The 20,216-nt window shown below is 46.0% G+C and overlaps 1 protein-coding gene across 1 annotated transcript in view; it reads right to left on the reverse strand.

Annotated features, from left to right (window-relative positions):
* LOC309561638 (uncharacterized protein) overlaps window positions 1-20,216 on the reverse strand; it is a gene marked incomplete at both ends in the record, with an annotated part of 62,957 nt that overhangs the window by 8,660 nt on the left and 34,081 nt on the right. Inside the window, 2 exons of the mRNA XM_082265635.1 lie at window positions 18,047-18,194; window positions 19,804-19,846. Of these exons, the coding sequence (XP_082121761.1) occupies window positions 18,047-18,194; window positions 19,804-19,846 (191 nt within the window). The remainder of the gene's footprint in view (window positions 1-18,046; window positions 18,195-19,803; window positions 19,847-20,216) is intronic.

Consider the following 20,216-nt stretch of genomic DNA (forward strand, 5'->3'; position numbering starts at 1 on the left):
GAGACCATGCCCGGGGAAGCGTCTCCAGCCAGTGCATGGTGTCTTCCGGGGGAGTGAAGAATCTCACCGATTCGCCATCCTGAACTCGCAGTCGGGCAGGAAACAGCATACTGTACTTGATATTGCGGTTGCGAAGTTGCAGCTTGACATGGTCAAAAGACTGCCGGAGACGCTGTGTGTCTATGGAGTAGTCTGGAAAGATCATGATATTCGCGGCCTCATGTCTCAGGACATCCAGCTTCCGTGCCTCCCGAAGCAACAAGTCACGGTCCCTAAAATTGGAGGCGAAGAATGAAGGTACGCGGCGGGGACCCCGAGCCGCCGGCATGCGGTGCGCCCTCTCAAGTACAAAAAGGGAGAGAACTGGGCCTGAGATAACAAGGCACGCAGGAGGCGCTCAGCAAAGGACACCGTATAAGCTCCCTCCGACCCCTCCGCGAGTCCGACAATCCGCAAGTTATTCCGCCGGTTCCCGTTTTCTGCGTCCTCAGCTCTGGCCTCCAGAGACTTAACTCTAGCGGAGATCGCGCGGATGGAGGCCTCATGCGAATGGAGCACATCTTCCACCTCCCCCACCCGCCGCTCGGCCTCCGACAGCCGGCCACGGAACTTGTCCATATCTTTGCGGATGAGGCCTATGTCCATTTGTACAGAGTCTATTTTGCCAGTGAGTAGACTGGCAGGTAGAGATGGCCTGCATCAGTGCAGCAAAATTATCCTGCTCCACCAGAGCCGGCTCCTTCTCGGTCTGAGTCGCCATGTTGAGATGGGGAGCCGGGTGATACCCCGCGCCGCCCGCCACTCCACGTGCGGGACCCGCCTTTGCTGAATTCCGTGGGGCTGACGAGTCTTTAGTCTTTGCCCGAGTCGACATAGAAGGATAAAGGACACTCCAGGAAGACTGCGGTCCTGTGTAATCCGGAACCAGGAGTGGGGAAGAAGACCGCAAGCTGCAGGCACCACAGAACGATAGGGGCAACAGTCTTCAAGCAGCACAGTACAATGAGAGCACAGTCCACAGGTAGCACAGAGCAGTGGGAGCAATGACCAGCAGGCAGCACAGTACACAGGGAGCAATGATCTGTAGCAACAATCTGCAGGCAACACAATGAAGTAGGAGCAACAGTCTGCAGGCTCCGGCAGGGGCAATGAACTGCAGGCAGCACAATACAGTGAGGGCACAGTCCACAGGCAGCACAGAACAGTAGGAGCAACGGTCTGCAGGCAGCACAGAGGGAGCAAGACTCAGTAGCAACAATCTGCAGGCAGCATGGCAAAGCGGGAGCAACAGTCTGCAGGCAACACCATGCAAGTGACAGAGGGACAGGCAGTTCTCAGAGGGAGGTCAGGACGGTCACTGCGGCATTGGATGGAGTTGGTGTAGGTGATGTCCCCACTAAGAGCTGACGCAGGGCCCGCCGCCAGCGAGCAGCGATCACGGGAGGGAAGGGACAGGTCCGCCCACGGCTCCTCCGGCAGTCTGTGTGATGGCTCCTCATCCAAGGGGGGGGGGCACAGCAGGCCCGGCGGGGTCCACGCCGAGGCGGCCGGCAGGGAGTACAGGCCGCAGGCCGGCGCCGGGCCTAGTGCAAGATGGCGGCCGGATGATAGGAAGAAGGCACCGGTACCTGATCCGTGGGGCCCCGGGGAGGCCGGATCCAGACATCTGCGGCAGTGGGCCGACAGCTGGAGCACCTCAGAGCCAGCAGCGGGGTGCGGTCCGCACCGGATGACAGGCGCCACTAGGCCCCGGTGGGCTCACAGGCGGCGGCGTGGTAGGTAGGCCGCGGGCTGCAGGCAAGCCCAATCCACTCCCGGATCACCAGAGGAAGACACCGGGCCCCTCCACCACTGGACACCACCCCACAGGGACTCTTCAGGAGCAAGTAGGGCAACAGGCTGCAGAGACAGAGGGAAAAATGGGCGGCAGGCCTGGAGCTTCACTACAGTGCGTCCATCCCGGTGGCCATCTTGGACACGCCCCCGGTTGGTCTTAATCTGACCCACTGGAGGACCTCTTCTTTGGGGAGAAAAACCCTAAAAGTATTGGGTTTGTGTACCCCCCAAAAAAAAATCTCCTGCGCTGGAATCAAATTTGGCTTTTTCCAAATTTAGGAGCCATCCCAAGTTCTTGAGGTGGGACTGGTCTCCTGCAGGTTTCAGTGGTTCCAGCGCTTCTGCCATTACTTTTGTGAACATTCTGGGTGAAGACAGACCGAAGGGAAGAGCCCTGAACTGCAGATGTCAAACAGAGTCCCCCAAGTTGACAGCGAGATTGAGAAACTGGATACGTCTGAGCAATTAAGGTGTACAAATAAGCATCCCTCAGATCTAATGACGTCATGAAACACCCTTGGGACAGAAGTAGATTGTGTCCATCCAAAAAGGTTTGTACTGTAATCGATTTTTTTAAAATCTTTAGGTTTATAATTTGCCAGAGGTTTTCTTTACCAAAAAGATACAAGAACAAAAGCCCCGGCCTTCATGCTCCCTGGGGACTAGGGATACAACTTCCTGCTGCACCAGCTCCTGTAAAAAGGGACATCATTGCAGAAGCTCTCTTCATCTCTTGGGAGAGGAGTGACAAAAAAAAAAAAAAAAACACTGCTTGGAGGAGTTTGCGAGAACTCCAGGTTGTAGCCTTGGGTGAAGATGTTCCTGACGAATGGACAAGGTTATTTGACGACAGCCTCCTCCCGGTGGGAGGAAGATTATATACTGTTGGCGGCTTGATTCAGGGGCCTAAAGAACACGCAGTCTTTCCTTTACCCCTGTGAGAGGACCAACGCCTAGTGTTCTGATCCTGCTCTCCCTCTGTGGGATAGAGGAAAAAAGGACAATTTTTTTTTTTTTGAGAAGCGTTTTTCTTCTTAGAAGGGAAGGCTTTCTTTCCATCCACTGTTCTATCCAGGACTGATTCCAGATCTGGCCTGAACAGGAAATCCCCTAAGAAAAGGAATTCTGCACAATTTGGTCTTGAGCCAGCCAAGTCCCCTGACCAAGTCTTGAGCCAAATAGCGCGTCTGGCCAAGTTGACCAATGCTGATGACCTTGCAGACATAATTGATTCTGCAGAGGCATCATCCATATACTTGACTGCTTTCAACAGTAATGGGAAGGATTTGAGTAAATCGATGTCCCCGCTTCCACATGCCCTTTAAGCTGTTCCAACCAGCACTCCAATTGCCTTGCAACCACAGCGGATGCCATAGCTGGCTGAGGTGGAATCCCATGCCTTTTTAAAGGAGAGAATCAGCTGTCCATTGCATGTTTTAATGGCAAATCTGAGTGACGAGAGACTTGAGAAACGGTTGTCTCCAAGTAGACTTTGCAAATCACCTAGGGACACCTTTCAAAGGAAACTTGAGTAAGATAAAAAAACAAACCCTAAAAAACCTTAGACAATAAACAGATTATTGTCAAGCAGGCAGATAAAGGGGGTAGTTTGGTGATTCAGAATAAAACAGACTACCTTCAGGAAGCTAGTCGCCTGTTGGCTGATACAGATACTTATATCAAACTGGATCAACGGGCGATCCACTTCCTGGCTTTCAACAAGAACTAAAACTATTGGTAGAAAAAGCATGGCGCCAAGGGATTGTTAATGACAAAGAAAGGAGATTTTTGCTCCCGGGGGAATGCAGTACCCCTTACTTCCATCACTTACCCAAAGTACATAAGTCACTTCAACAACCACCAGGGAGGCCAATTGTGGCTAGTACTAATAGTTTTACTAGTGGAGTGTCAAAATATATTTACTCCTTTCTTCAACCGCTAGTTTGTCAATTACCATCATACATCAGAGACTCGTCTCAAGTTCTTGACGCCCTGGGATCCTACACATGGGAGGATGACTACATGTGGGCCTCCCTTGACGTAACATCCTTGTACACCTCTATACCACATGATATAGGACTCCGAGCCATACAGCATTTCTTGGTTCAATCAGACTCCTTTAATTCTGCACAATCCATTTTTCTTGTTGACTGTACTGATTTTTGTTTACGGCATAATTATTTTTCTTATCTCGAACAGTTCTACTTACAAATCAAGGGCACAGCCATGGGTGCTAATTTTGCCCCAGTTTACGCCAATCTTACTATGGGCCTATGGGAGGAATTTTCCATTTGGAACCACAATCCCTATTTGTCATATCGTCTATTATGGACGATGTATTGTCGATATTGTTCTCATCTGGAACGGGGGTGTTGAGACGTTCAACTCCTTCGTGGCCCATTGTAATGCCAACTCCTTGGGCCTTTCGTTCACGTCTGATCGACCCCAAGGAGTTGGTATTCTTGGACCTAGTTCTCTCCCATGATGGCCCTCTTATCACTAGTAGTAATCATATCAAATCTACTGGTGGTAATTCTTATCTTCACTACACAAGCTGTCATCACCCAGCGTGGAAGCGCAATATCCCCAGGGGCCAATTTCATAGGCTCCGGAGAAATTGCTCTGACCCAATTGGCTACTGCAATCAAGGAGCCAAGATGATCAAGTGCTTTTCAGATAAAAGGTTATCCTCCATCATTAGTTAAAAGTGACTCAGGCACACCTGGAACCCGCACAGTTCCGAAAACGTACCAAGAATGACAATATGAATACTGAGGTTTATTACTGGCTTTAATGATCAGTAAAGGGCCGTTTCCAACATTATTAAAAAACATTTCAGTATTCTTCGACTCGACAACAGATTAGCTCCCATTCTACCCCCCACCCCACAGGTCACCTTTAAGCGGGCACGAACCACCAAAAATATTTTGGCCCTCAGTAAGCTGAAAACACAATCACGGGTCCTCCATGACATTAGGTCTTACTTTGATAACAGAATAGGAATATTTCAATGTAAGAAAAGAGGGTGTTTAACGTGTCAGTCTGTAGTTCACGCGTGCGCCTCCATTGACAACAAAAGGTGACACTTATTCCATCAAACACTTTATCACGTGCTCTACAGAATATGTGATTTACGTGTTAAGGTGTCCCTGTGGGTTATATGTAGGGCGGACTATGCGTACCCTACGCAAACGCATAGGCAAACATCGCAGATTCATCCAAAAAGGATGCGATAAACAGTGTCCGACATTTTTTAAAAATGCATAAGAATTTTAAATATCTTGAGGTCATGGCCATTGAAACCATCTCAAAGAGCACATTAACAGAAAATGAGCGTTACTCCCTTTTGTGTAAAAGGGAGGTTTTTTGGATTTATAAATTTAACTCCTTGGCTCCCAATGGTTTGAACGAGGAGTTAGAAATGAATAGCGTTGTCTGATATTTGTCACTTTTGGCCCCATAGGAGAGTGGTGACATAACATACTTCCCTTGCTTTTATCCTTTTATCTGTTCTTAATCCTGTATTTATATTTATGGTTATACAAAACGTATGTATTTATATGGGTCCACTATGACGAGGGTATTTTATGGATGATTTTAATATAAGATTTTGACAAAAAGGTTTTTTATTAACTATTTAGCATTTTTATTATTCTGCATTTATGGCTTTTTAAAAAAAAAAAATTAATATTTATGGTATTTTTTAATTAATGTTTTGTAATTGTTAGCAGTGTATATTAATCCTCAAGGTTGCTTTGTGATTCCCGCACCATTTCCTGTTTATCCTTTTTCTTCCTGATTTTTTTCTTAGTTTATAATTGGTCAGCTACTGTAAGCCCACCCACCAGTCCGGCCTTATAGACTTTCTGGTTGCCAGTTGCCGCAACTTGACAAAGCGCATGCGTGCGAAACATGTAGTTGCGGCAACCAGAAAGCGTGCGTGTTGATGCCTTTAACCAGCCCGGCTTCCCATCAGCCGATTGTCACTTCCGGTGACGCGATCCTTGCATCACCGCGGAAGATCCGGCGACCCGGTGTAGGGAAGTTCCACCCGGCTTTGGGTCTGTGTGACGGCCGCGCTCAGTGCCCGCTCCAGGAGTTCACTACAGTGACGCTTGGGGATCTTCATCCTCCACCAGGTACCATCTGCTGTATTAAGCATTCCCCCCGGTCACATCAGGGAATCCCACAGCACTTTGAGGTCTGGGAGCTTCAGGATTGGTTTGGCACATTTTTACATTTTATGCTTATCTTTATTTTCCTCAATATCATCATCATTATCCAAGAGACACTCCAGTCTAATATCCATAGAGCGAAGCTTTACATAGACACCAGTGAGCGCCACCCTTTTCCAGTATCTTGAGAAATGGTTGAGTCTACTCTAGGCCTTACCATCCAAGTAGTGGCGGCTGGTGCATTGAGGGTGCAGGGGCGCCTCCCCCCCACCCCCATCTATTCGTCCAGCCCCCTAATCTACATGCACGGAGGCGGAAGCATGGAGTTCAATAGGGTTTTTTTTTTCTGAAACCTGTGATTAGAGCTAGAGGCTCCAATAGGCTTCAGAAAAAAAGCACTGTGCCCCGAGCCCACCCATTTGTGTGACAATTGCGAATATTCACTATTGTCACACCGATTCTCCTCCTGGCCAATCAGGAAGCGGGTCCGATTCGAAAGGCAAACCCATTCCATTGGTCATGGTGGAGGAGGGAGGACTAGAGGAGATGCGGGGGACTGAGGATTGAGAAGCCGCCACTGCACGACTCTGATCTTACGAAGGTATCTGTGTATGGTCTCTTGCAGGTGGCAATGCTAGTGTGCGCGGGCTGGTGTGGTCCGGTCCCCGTCTGCCGCCCCCCCCTGGGCCATGGAGCACCAGCCGCCACTGCTTCTCAGTTCGTTTTTTTTTCTCTCCCTCAGGTGTTTTTTGGGCTTTCCAGGCAGGCATTGACATCAAACAAAAACGCTTGTAATCTGCCAAAAGAGAAGCACATGTACTTTTGAGCTTCTGGCGACAAAACGCTCATGTGAACAGGGACCATTAAAATGAAGGATTTTGATGGTGGGCGTTTTTAGACTTTAGAGATAAGCGTTTTTCAGCTTGTAAAAAGTTCAACAGGGCCTTAGGCAAATCATCTACTTCTTTTAAAGATATAATCTAGAAACTCTGGAACTATTCTTCCTCCTCATCCGAATCCTTGAGGGAAAGAAGCGTACTTGCTCCCTCTGAGTCACTGGTCCCTGCCAACTGAGGTGGATGTCAAGGAGCTGGATAAAGTAACTTTGCTGGAGTCTGGCTGCGTTGCTGGCACTTACAAGGAACGAACTGAATCTAATGTATCCGTTAACTCTTTCACAGAAAAGGACAAATCCTTACATTGTTCTAAAGATTCCTCTTTAAAGAGGTCTACTATGCAAGCTTTACACGGTGGCTTTGGCCAAGAATCTCTGGGGGTTTATTTTAGTTTAACAGCTTAGTTTTAACAGCTTAGTTTTAACTGTGGACTTGACCTATAATCAGAACAAAAAACGTCCAACAGCTGCGAGGAAAAAAAAAAAAAAAAAAAAAAAAAAAAAATCAGTGAACAGACCTCCACCTAAGAGGACCACCTGTGCCAGCAAACACTAAACGACAAATTCCCAGCCTAAGCTGTAAGGATGAGAACCGTAATCATATCACTTACAGTGCAGGACTCCCACAGGAGGAACACAATACACAAAAAATAAAGGCCAATAGTAGATAGAGGCACCACTGTGACCCACTTACCTGGGCCTGGCCAGTTCTGCAGTCCTCTCCATGTCATCAGTGTTCAGCAGAAAGGAACAGAATCTGTTCAAAATCCCCGCTTCCAGAATCCACTCACTACGAGACTGGAAGCAACGACCACTCCACCTGGCCCCTGCGTTCCAGTGGCCTGAACCACAGCTGTCACACCCCGCCGGAAGTCCCCCCCCTACTGGAACGCACTCGCCGGCCAGGAGCCAGAACCGACATAGGGACTGCTGGAAAAATGGGTCCCCACCTGGACTGCCTAACCAGCCCAAACCCGCAGAACCTGGGCACACAGGCAGGACCCCCAACGAGGCACTACTCCCCTGTGCTGGAAGGGCCGGGGTAGCTGGGATGGTCATATCCTAGGAAAAAAATAAAAGCCTACCTTTTCTCCACCTGGAGTGAGCGCAGCCCCCCAACTGGTTCCTGCAGTGCTTCAGCCATGCCAGAGGATAAACACAATAACTAAAGGCATAGTGGAAGAGGGATTTAAAGACTGCAGTGTTTCCTGGGAAGTTCGGGTGGAGCCTCTCTAGGTGCTGTCCTGAAAGGCGATGTGAGAAAAATAAGGAAAAAAAGCTCCGCCCTTGACTGACATAATCCCGGTGGAAAATGATGTAGGTTATTAACCACAGTAAACTTTGAGCAGCTTAACCACTTGCCTACTTTGCACTTAAACCCCCTTCCCATCCAGACCAATTTTTAGCTTTCAGTGCTCTCACACTTTGAATGACAATTGCGCGGTCATGCAACACTCAACCCATATAAATTTTTCGTCCTTTTTTTCATAGAAATAGAGCTTTCTTTTGATGGTATTCACCGCTGGGCTTTTTATTTTGTGCGCTATAAATGAAAAAAGACCGCAAATTTAAAAAAAAAAAACGTTTTTTTTTTTAGTTTCGGTTATAAAATTTTGCAAATTAGTAATTTTTCTTCATAAATTTTGGCCAAAATGTATACTTCTACATATCTTTGGTAAAAATAACCCAAATAAGTGTACATTATTTGGTCTGCGTGAAAGTTAGAGAGTCTACAAGTTATGGTGCTAATCATTGAAAATTGATCACACCTAATGTACTGACAGCCTATCTCACTTCTTGAGACCCTAACAAGCCAGGAAAGTACAAATGACCCCCAAATGACCCCTTTTTGGAAAGTAGACATTCCAAGGTATTTAAATAAGAGGCATGGTGAGTTTTTTGAAGTTGTCATTTTTTCCCAAAATTCTTTGCAAAATAAATTTTTTTTTTTTTTTTTTTTACAAAATTGTCATATTCAACAGGTTATTTCTCTCACATGGCATATGAATACTTACAACTACACCCCAAAACACATTCTGCTACTCCTCCTGAGTATGGCGATACCACATGTGTGAGACTTTTTTACAGTCTGGCCACATACAGAGGTCCAACATTGAAGTAGCACCTCCAGGCGTTCTCGGAGCATAAAATACACTTTTCATTTCTCAACCACCTATTACACTTTTGAAGGCCCTGGAGCACCAGCACAATGAAAAAGCCCACTAAATGACCCCATTTTGGAAAGCAAACACCCCAACGTATAATCTATGAGGCATAATGAGTCTTTTGAACATGTCATTTTTTTCCAGAATCTTTCGGAAAATGTGGAAAAAAAAATGAAAACTCATTTTTTTTTTTACACAAAGTTGTCCATTTATAAGATATTTCCAACACATAGCATGTACATAGCAAAAATGACCCCCCAAAATACATTCTGCTACTCCTCCTGAGTATGGCGATACCACATGTGTGAGACTTTTACGCAGTCAGGTCACATACAGAGGCCCAACATGCAAAGACACATAGCATGCACATACCATGAATTACCATGAATTACACCCCACAATACATTCTGCTGAGCAAAGGGTAAACAAAAGCTTACCTGTAGTTTTAGAAGCGCAGTTGTCCACAGGAGTTGAGTCCAGGCAGCAGGCAGGGACTTGATCAGCAACAGTGCATGCAATTCTCCAGGCAAGGATACCAGTCCAGTGTCAGTGCATGCGGCAGGCAGAGGCATGATGGCAGTAAGTCCTGCAGGCAGAAGTAGGGCCTCTGTCGGGATAGAATGGGGACAGGGGTAGAGGCTTCTCCCACCCAAATCGCTTTGAAGCCTCCGGGATCCAGACCCTAATCTGAGAAGAAGAAAAACAAAAAAAAATTGTTTTCTTCATCCAGAAAAACATTTCTGGTCCCCTCACATATGCGAGACCCCTGTGGTATGAATCCCACTACTTCCAGAGGCAGGCAAAAATCGTGGTCAAACAGTCCAGGGTCAGTTCCAGAGCAGGCAGAGGTAGGTACAAAATCGGCAGGCAAAGGCGTGGTCAAATAACAGTCCAGGGTCAGTTCCAGATCAGGCAGAGGTATGAACAGAATCAGCAGGCAGAAGCATGGTCAAAAAACAGGCCAGGGTCAGTTCCGGAGCAGGCAGACATAGGTACAAAATCAGCAGGCAAAGGCGTCGTTGTATAACAGTCCAGGGTCATTTCAGGAGTATACAGTGGCATAAGGGGTGAAAGCGGAGGACTACGTTTACCATACTAATAATTTAGACAAGTATGGTAACGGCGGAAACAGTCATCTACACAGAGGCCTGGTTGGGAAGGACACTGGGGACAGTAATAGCGGGTGTCTTTTCGAATTCCTGCGTTGGTACACACCCTACATTTTTTCTGCCGTTTTTGGTCTCTTTGTGTGGGAGGGATTTTACTTGGAAAATGGCGTTCAGACAGTCTGCTTATTACGTCAGATCTAATGTTTTCTGGTGGGCCGTTTGGAAATATGAGGGTTGTGAAGATTTCCTCCAGGTAATAAAGGAAGGGTTGGGGGCTTTCGGTGGATTTGCGGTATAAAATGTAGGAATTGTATATGGCCAAATGAAAAATATAAATTGCTACTTTTTTGTACCAATGATAGGTACGTCTTGTGGGTAGATAGGGTTCCATCATTTGGTCGTTGAAATCCACTCCCCCCATGAATAAGTTGTACTCATGTACACATGTTGGCTTTCGGACTGGGCCATTCCTTCGTCGGGATTCCACATAGTTGTCATTGTGGATCGAAGACAACATGTACACGTCTCTTCTGTCCCTCCACTTCACAGCCAGAACTTCCTCATTTCTCAGACTCGCCGTCTCCCCTCTTCTCAGCTTGGTGTTTACTAGCCTTTGAGGAAAGCCTTTCCGGTTTTTTCGGACCGTGCCACATGCAGGAGTCTTCTTTCTGTGAAGGTTTCGGAACAGGGGCAAACTGGTGTAGAAATTGTCTACGTACAGGTGGTAGCCTTTTTCAAGGAGGGGGTAAATGAGGTCCCAAACGACTTTCCCGCTTGATCCCATGTAGTCCGGACATTCAGGGGGATGCAGCTGGGTGTCCTTCCCTTCGTACACCCTGAAGGCATAGGTGTACCCTGTGGCTCGGTCACATAGTTTGTAAAGCTTCACCCCATAGCGGGCCCGTTTGCTGGGAATGAATTGTTTGATGCCCAGCCTGCCAGTAAATTTCACAAGGGACTCATCCACACATATATTTTGGTCTGGGGTAAATAATTGAGGGAATATTTCTGAAAAATAATTTAGAAGTGGCCGAATTTTGAACAGCTTGTCAAATGCTGGGGAATTTCGGGGAGGGCACTGGGTATTGTCGTTGAAATGTAGGAACCTCATGATCATCAGATACCTGGCCCTGGGCATTACTGCAGAGTAGATGGGCATATGGTAGATTGGTTTGGTTGACCAATATGCTTGCAGTTCGTTTTTTTTATTGAGTCCCATGTTGAGGGTGAGGCCTAAAAATATCTTGAACTCCTCCACCGTTAGGTCTCTCCACTCAAAAGGGACGGGAATAAAAAGATGTGGGGTTACTCTGGATAAATTGATGTGCATACAGGTTGCACTGGGCCACAATGGACGTCAGCAGGTCCTCCGTAAAAATTAAACGGAAGTAGTCAATTGGGGCAAAGTTCTCAGTGTTGACCTGGACTCCTGGCTGGGCAGTGAAAGGGGGGATGATGGCTTCTCCTGAGTTGGGAGGAAGCCACAGGGGGTTCAGAAGGGCATAGGGAAGGCTGGCGTTGGTCCTAACCCTTTGGGGGCGAGGTGACACCCCACTTGAGCTTGGCCTTTCTTGCCGAGGCACTGTGGTGCTGGTGGATGGCACTGCGGAGCTGGTGGATGGCACTGCCTCCTCCTCACCAGAACGCCTTCGTTTGGCAGGCGGGCAGTATTCCTCCTCGTCGGAGTCGGTCTGCGTCCCGCTGCTAATGACCGGCTCGTAATTTACTTCGGAGTCAGACTCTGACTCCGAAGATTCCGAAGCAGAAAGCTCCCTGTCCATGTCCTCACTGATTATATTGAAGGCCTCCTCGGCTGAGAAAATTTTTTTTGCCATCGTTGGTGACACTGATGGGCACGGTGACACTGATGAGCACTGGGCGGCACTGATGGGCACGCTGGTGGGCACACTTATGAGCACTGGGCGGCACTGATGAGCACTGGGCGGCACTGATGAGCACTGGGCGGGCACTGATGAGCACTGGGCGGGCACTGATGAGCACTGGGCGGGCACTGATGAGCACACTGATGAGCACTGGGCGGCACTGATGAGCACTGGGCGGCACTGATGAGCACTGGGCGGCACTGATGAGCACTGGGCAGGCACTGATGGGCACAGGTGGGCACACTGGTGGGAACACTGGTGGGCACTTTTTTTACACTTACGATCTCTCCTCTCCTCACACTGCAGTCTGTGTGTGAGGAGGGAGAGCTGGCAATGAGTGATGATCTCAAATGTTTACATTTGAGATCATCTCTCATTGGATGCCTCGATCGTGACGAATGGCCGCTGTGATTGGCCATTCGTCACGATCTGTGATTGGCTGTGTCCAAGGGACACGGCCAACACAGATTATCCCCGGTGCGCGCTCGCGGGAGCGCGCGGGGAGTCTGTTACTACCGAGGCAATGACAGATGATCTCATATGTTTACATATGAGATCATCTCTCATTGGATGCCTCGATCGTGACGAATGGCCGCTGTGATTGGCCATTCGTCTCGATCTGTGATTGGCTGTGTCCAAGGGACACGGCCAACACAGCTTCTGCCCGATGCGCGCTCGCAGGAGCGCGCGGCGGGCGTGTTTATGGGAGGCCGTTTAAAAATGGCCTCCCGAAAATTCAAGTCCGCGCTGCAGCCGTATATAGGCTGTAGCGCGGATGTGAGCAGGTTAAAAAAAAAAAAAAAAAAAAAAAAAAAAAAAAGTTTAACATATGCAAGGTCTTCTGAAAATAAGAAATAACCAGACAATATTCATAATGTAGGCAGTTAAAGCAAGCGCCTTAATGTAATGCCATGGTGCCAACACTTGGTATCATATACAAACTGCCATTTGTAACAGATACGTCAGGCTTAACCCCCCCATCCCAGGGGGCATGTGAATGCAGGCTCCTGAGGCTCAAGGGGAGCATGCAATAAAAATCTCCTTCCATGCAATGTAGTGAAGTCACACTGGCTGAAGCTGGACAAAGCAGGATGACATGGCGATGTAACAGCGTGTTAGGGCTTTGCTTTGACAACGCATTTCACACTTTATCCACTTCTCTTTATATCACGGTAATTCTTTTGCCTATGCGGTTTTGTGGTTTGATGTGTAAGTCTACGCCTACCCATCTGTCCTTGCATTTTTTTTCAAATATTTTATTTATGAAGAACCATTTCACCTGAAGGTGGCGGGGTCAGTGACAACTAAAGAACTTTTTCTGACATTTCTCAGCAACAGTGGTTTCTCACCACTTTCTCTGTTGTACATAGCAGCGTATAAGTACCTATACACAAATTATAAACGTGTGCCACTCCCTATTGACTCAGCTATAGTATTTATTGAAACTTATCCCGAATCCAAACTTTTGCATAGTAATGGAGGGCCTGGATCAAAACTAACTTTATATAATAAAAAACTTCCTATCCTTTTATTTCAAAAACTACCAATTTCCAATAATAAGATACATTAAGCACCAGAGATGTATAGTAACGAAGTAGAACTACTTAAGTACTGTACTTAAGTACCGAAATGCGGTATCTGTACTTTCCTAGAGTAGAATTTTTTTCTCCTACTTCTACTTCACTACATTTTTTCGATGATTTCGATACTTCTACTCAAGTATTTTTTTTTTGTGCTGCATAGTTACTAGTTACTTTTAAAAAAATTACCACTGCCAGAACAGTAGATGGCAGGTTGCATAAAGCTCAAAAAAATGTGTATAATGTCATTTATAAATCAGCGCATACGAAAATAAAGGCTGTGTATAATAAAAGCTGCTATACCAAATCTTTCCAATAAAAAGAAAATATGAAACAAACAAATAAATGGTGCTACAGCGCTTAAAGTGCATCAAGAAACTACTAACAAACACAGGTTAATCATTTGAATAAATCATTTGAAATAATAAAAACAATATGATGTTCAAACTTTTGACTTATTTCTTTAATAACTACATAACACAGTACTTGTACTTCTACTTTCAGTACTTGAGTAGAATTTTTTTTTCAAAACTACTGGTACTTTTTACTTTTAGTACTTAAGTAGCAAATTTTTTGAAAAAACTACTTGCAATACTTAAGTAAAAAAAATGTTGAATACTTTAGTACTTCTACTTAAGTAACTTTTTCTGCGAGCACTTCCACTTCTACTCAAGTAATTTTTTGATCGAGCACTTGTACTTTTACTCAAGTAGAAATTTCGAGTACTTTATACAAGTCTGTTAAGCACTGCGTAAATTGATAGCGCTATATAAGAACCTGAAATAAATAAGCCTAGAGCCCTCCCTACTGAAGGAATCTAAAGGTCACCAATAAAAAATGAGGGCTATTTCAGCATTCAAAACTCCCAGTTTCAGGGATTTTGAAGTGTAAAACCATTTTCTTTCCTCCTGGAAAGGTCCCTTACTATATTGGAACCTCTCCATGAGTGAAGCAGTCTATTTACCCCCAAAAAATGTAGACCAGAAGGGTGCTTACCCAGGACCTCTCTAATGTGCAATAACTGACAAACCATAATGTGCAATAATAACTGACAAACCATTCATATTTTGAATATGTTCCGCCACACTTTACAGGTTTTTTGTGCACCCTACATAAAGTAAGCCACATGTACACTTGATCTAATCCGAGATTTCATATGGTTTATCATTAGAGGTAAAAGAATAAAATTTTACCTGATTGTTTGCAGTAAAGTACAGATAACCCAATTGGGAGGCAATTAATTCTGGTGCATGAGCCTCACACGCGCACACAGTGGAGGTTACAATAGTGCTTTTTGAAGACAACTTAACCTTATTCACCTATAAAATGATGGCCCGTCATTGGAACTGATTGAAGGCCTTTCTACACATTTATCTTAAATTACGTGCATTGTTGTAACTTGCCAACTTGATGTATTTTCAGGTGTTTTGCGTCACCTAGGGTCTGTATAAGATTTTAGACACAATTTGAGAATTTTAGAATGTGTTTTTTTCCATACATTCACATGGCCAAAGTATTCACTTGGCAATACTTCAAAATTTAGCTTCGGTGCCTCCAATTTCTCTTGATCTGTGCCAAGAGATTTCTACACCTTTACTGGAATTTACCTGTGGTAAATTAAATTGAACATTTGGAAAAAGGCACAAACCTCCCTATAAAAAGGCCTCATAGCTGACAATGTATACTGTAACAGTGCAAAAGCCATGAGGTCAGAGGAACTGTCTGCAGAGCTCAGAGACCAGATAATGGCAAGACACAGATCGGAGGATGGTAAAAATTAAACATACATGCACACTGTATCTCCATCTTCCACCCGACTTCCCTGCTGGCATTGCCCATGTCCATTTGTAAGGTAGTCCCCAGCCTACTTGTGGGGATTGGCTGGGGGGGGGGGATTGACTGGGGTCCCAAATATTCATGTCAGCCCCTCCTAGCCCCAAACTTCTAGTGCTAGAAGGTCCTTTAACCTTCCAAACACTAGGGGGAGGCACCAGAGATGCCAATATGAATCTGGCCTCTAAAAACCCTGACCCAATTTAGTTATTCCTGGCCAGAATATTAAATTTTACCTACTCTAGTAGTACCAGTAGCACACCCTAGAGGGTACCATACAAGTAAACTGCATTCATGACTTGTTCACATATAGTCAAGGGTTCTGCACAGCAACTACAGTTTAAAGGCCAACTTCAAAACCCACATGACCCTCCCACATTCCTGTATTTCTGCCAACACACACATACACCTACTCAGGACAGAAGCTGTTTGCCCTAGTTGTAAGGTATCCTTTTGTTGAAGCAGTAAACCCATGCAGTTCCCAAGAGCACAGGGGCCTCCATAATTCTCAAATGAAAGGTTTGACACAACCAAGACTCAAGAGCTGGTCGCCCTGCCAAACTTTTAGGGCCTTCTCTCCTCTCCCAATAGCTCAGTCATGGAGGGAGCTCCAGAAATCCTGTGTGGAGAGGTGACAAAGTTTCAAAAAGACAATCACTGCAGCTTCCACCGATCTGGGCTTTATGGCAGAGTAGCTAGACTGTGCAAAAACACATGAAGGTCCACTGGAGTTAGCAAAAAAGAACCTAATGGACTCAAAACTGAGGAACAAGAGTCTCTGGTCTGAAGAGATCAAGACTGAACGGTTTGGTCTCATTTCTAAAAAGGTTTTGTCTGGAGGAACCAGGCACTGAAATACCATCCAAATACTGAAGCATGCTAGTAGCATCATGCTGTGGGGGTGTTTTTCAGCAGCAGTGACTGGGAGACTGGTCGGCGTCGAGGGAAAGCTTAAATGGAGCAAAGTACAGCGATATCCTCAATGAAAACCTGTTCCACAATGCTCAGATATGTAGGCTGGGCCAAAGGGTCACCTTCCAACATAACCTTAAGCACAGGCAACAGTAGTGGCATAGGGACAACTCTGAATGTCCTAGAGTATCCCAGCTAGATCCCTGACTATCAGACAGCCATTTTCAGGTTACTCCAAATATGTTCGATTACTATCCAACCTGACTTGAGAGGATTTGCAAGAAGGCAGAAAATCCCCTAATCAAGGTGTGCAAAGCTTCTCGCATTATACCCAAAAAGAATAAAGGCTGGAATTGCTGCCAAGGTGTGGTTTCAAAAAAGTACTGAGCAAAGGGCCTGAATACTTAACGTGATCTTAAGTCTTTGTTTAAAAATAACAAACCTGTTACGCTTGCCTGCTCTGTACAGTAGTTTTGTAAAAAGAAGCCTAGATCCACCTCTTCTCAGGTTCCTCACCAACACTTCTAGCCCCTCCCTCCTGCCCTCACAGCAAGCAACCTGCTATGGGGCACCCAAGCCGGGCCTCTGCTGTGTCCAGACACGCCCTGCCCCCTATTCTCATGGGCTCACTGACTGACAGGAGTGGGAGACAAGAGTCCTCTCACAGGCGAGGCAGATGAACAGGGACCTCCTGCACAGCCAGGCACAACAAATCTGCTCATGTAAGCAGAGTCAGAACAGTCTATAGCTTTGTTTTGGCGTTTTCTTTTTTTTTTTTTTTGGGGGGGGGGGGGGGTGTTAACAACTTGGATGGAGATAGAGGGGTTGTGGGATGCCTACTTGACTGTACAGGAAATTCAGGGACAAACGTCCTATGTGCAATTTCTTCCCCCTGCACACACTTGCTTTACTTTACACAGCTTCTGCCGGTTCACTCTTGAGGAAACATGACAGACCCCTAGTCAGTTCAGAAGTGGCCCATTACAGGCAGGATCTCACAGACCTTTAAAAACCGCACACAGTATATAGAGTAAAACTGCATATACCTTTTCCTTCCGATTCTGCTGGGGCTGCTGATCCCAGCACCACCACAGGCAATGCCAGCCCATCTGGCTGCCATTGCCTCTCCCCAGCCCTCCTGGCTGCCTCTACACCTGACTGACTATTCACCAGCCCTCCCAGGTGAGGCTCTGGAGATCTCTTTAGGGAAATGTAGAAGACTTAAACCCACTTCGGTCTTCAAAAGGAGACTGACTACACGTGGCAGTCTCCCCTCTTTGTTAGTTCCCACCAGTGTTCTACTCACTCGGTCCTCTTTGCACCCATGCCTCCAGGAAAGCTTCCTGCCTTGCATTTTTGGCAGGAGCCTTCCAGCACCAGAGCCCTGGCCCAAAGCAGGACAACCTCCCACGGGCTAGGAGTACCGCTCAGGGCCAGCAACAGCTTACACACAATCCCTTGGGCCAACATCCAAGCTTGAATTGTGCATACACGGTTAAAGGCAACATGTTTAAGCTGGCCATAGATTCGCTTTTGTTTTATAGAGCTAGCAGATGCCAATTCAGACAACCCCCTTGATATCATGAGCTGCAGATATTTTTTTCTACCCCTCCATGTGCATGGGTTAACAGGACAGTGTTAAATGTCGATAAACATACTCATCCTTCCTGGCATTTTTTGGACATTCTCCATGGTTCCTTCCCTTTTCAATATATTGAAGATTGTACGAGAACTCTCCTTGTCCACATGCTCCTCCTGGACACCGGCCAGGCTGATCAGTGCCTTCATGTCTACATCAGAGTCCAGCTGCACAAAACGATTAAATAAATTGAGGACAAAGAAAATACATTTGATGCACAATGAACTGCAGAATTAAATAATTACTGCTGAGGTATTGCCATCTTAAAGCTTTCTTCTAGTAGTCTTGTTGGTAGAGGATCAGTAAGGAACTTTCACATAAAAAGCAGTAAATAGATTGATAAATGGGAGCATTTATTTGTACTGGTCTGTTTGGGGTTTCTGATCTGCTCAAGGATTCATAGGCTGAGAGCTTAATTGCTTCCCTCTGCCTCTGGAAGAAGCTTTCAGAACATAGGGAGGGAGATTCAAATGACTAATCTGAATATTTATCATGGCCTGGCCAATCCCTGGAGAGCAGTGTGCGGAAGGTAGCAGTGGAGGTGATAAATAGCCTGAAGCACCTGGAGAGATTGTCATCTCCCTAGGAGGCTTCCAAGCTTTTAGACGGGACTGCTGCCGCCCAGCTGAAGTAGCCTGTGGACTGTGTCTAGAGGAAGCTGGAGGGGACTGGGGAATTAGGGATGGATGACAATTGCAGAACTCTTCCTTAAGTGGGGTACACTAGTAGAAAATCTGCCGAAAATTCCCGTCCGAGGTAAAATCGTACGATTTTCGTCTGTGTACACAACTTTCAGCAGCCGATGCCGACATTTTCAAAGAAAAAAAAAAAAAACGGAGGGACAAACACCAAAATTTTTATCGTCCATCCCCAGACGACCAATTCTCGTTTAAGGTGTATGCAGTATGTCCGTGAAAAATCGGATATGAAAAGACCGCGCATGATCTGAAGTGGCTGACGACCCGGAAGGATATTACGTCAGATTTCCGTCAAGTGTGTACGGACCTTTAGGCAGCTGAAAGCTGGTCTCTTCTTCCCCCCTCCCTACTGCCTTTTATCTGCTAAGGACAATCTTTCCTCACTAATCCCCCTCCCAGCACTGGCTCTAATGTTAACTCCGCTCCCAAGTTGGGGATCTGTTTATTCACTCACTTGTCTTATTTAGCAGGAATTGAGTTATGTTGCATTTGTGTCTGCCATTTTATTGTATTTTGAGCGAATAGCTTTAATATTTTCTTGGGGGGGGGGGGGCTGTCAGGTAGTCTGTACACGGCCCTGTGATGGTTGCCCCTAAATTGTGATCCCTGGGAGAATATATGTGTCAGAGAGCTTGGCCTGAAACTGTTCTCATTGGGTCTCAGATTATTGGTCATTCCCCAGTCTTCAGAAGAATCCTGGAATGGGAGCCTAGACAGCAGTGTCCTCTTTGTGCAAGTAGTTTAGGGGATGCCCTTTATGGATTTTTTTTGCTTGAGGAACTTTAGACCGTTATTGGTGCTTGGACTGGGGCTTGTGGTGGGCAGTCTGTGCTATAAAAAAGGGAAAAACCTGCAGCATATGGCCGACTGTACATTTCTCTCACCTAGCCAAGCCATGAGAAAGACTAGGAGCAAAACAAAAACAGTTTAAAAAAAATTCAGTGAAAGAGGGAGGAAGGCAATGACAAGGTGCAGGAAGTGGTTAAAAGGTTTGCTTAGAGTTTCAGATTTCAAGATTTAGAGCCAAAACAATAATTGCTACAGGCTTCATAGTTTCTAATGAAAGATGACAACTTACATCTAGACCGGACATGGAGCTAAAGCCAACATGAGTAATATGCCTGCAAATGAAGAAGACATTTTTAGTAAAAAGCACTTGCAGCAAAACCCTTCTCATCTACAGCATTACAGTGAAAACTTACCGTTAGTGTACTGGTAATGGCCATTCTCTTAATCCTTCCAGGACGGCCTACATATGAGAGATTGTGGCTCCGCCTCACAGGAAACAACTAATTTGCAGCTGTTAAGGGTCCCACCCATCCTTGAGCTTCAGTAATAGAAAAGTACCTTTCCAACCGAACTTTCAAGGGATACAGTTATTCAATAACATACAGCTACACATATATACATATATATACACATTTTTTAACTCACCACCATCTTGGGCGGGAAGTAGGCCGTCCGTCCTGGAAGGATTAAGAGAAAGGCCGT

The sequence above is a fragment of the Pelophylax lessonae genome (assembly GCF_965119305.1).
Source record: "Pelophylax lessonae genome assembly, chromosome: 8".
NCBI classification, from domain to species: domain Eukaryota; kingdom Metazoa; phylum Chordata; class Amphibia; order Anura; family Ranidae; genus Pelophylax; species Pelophylax lessonae.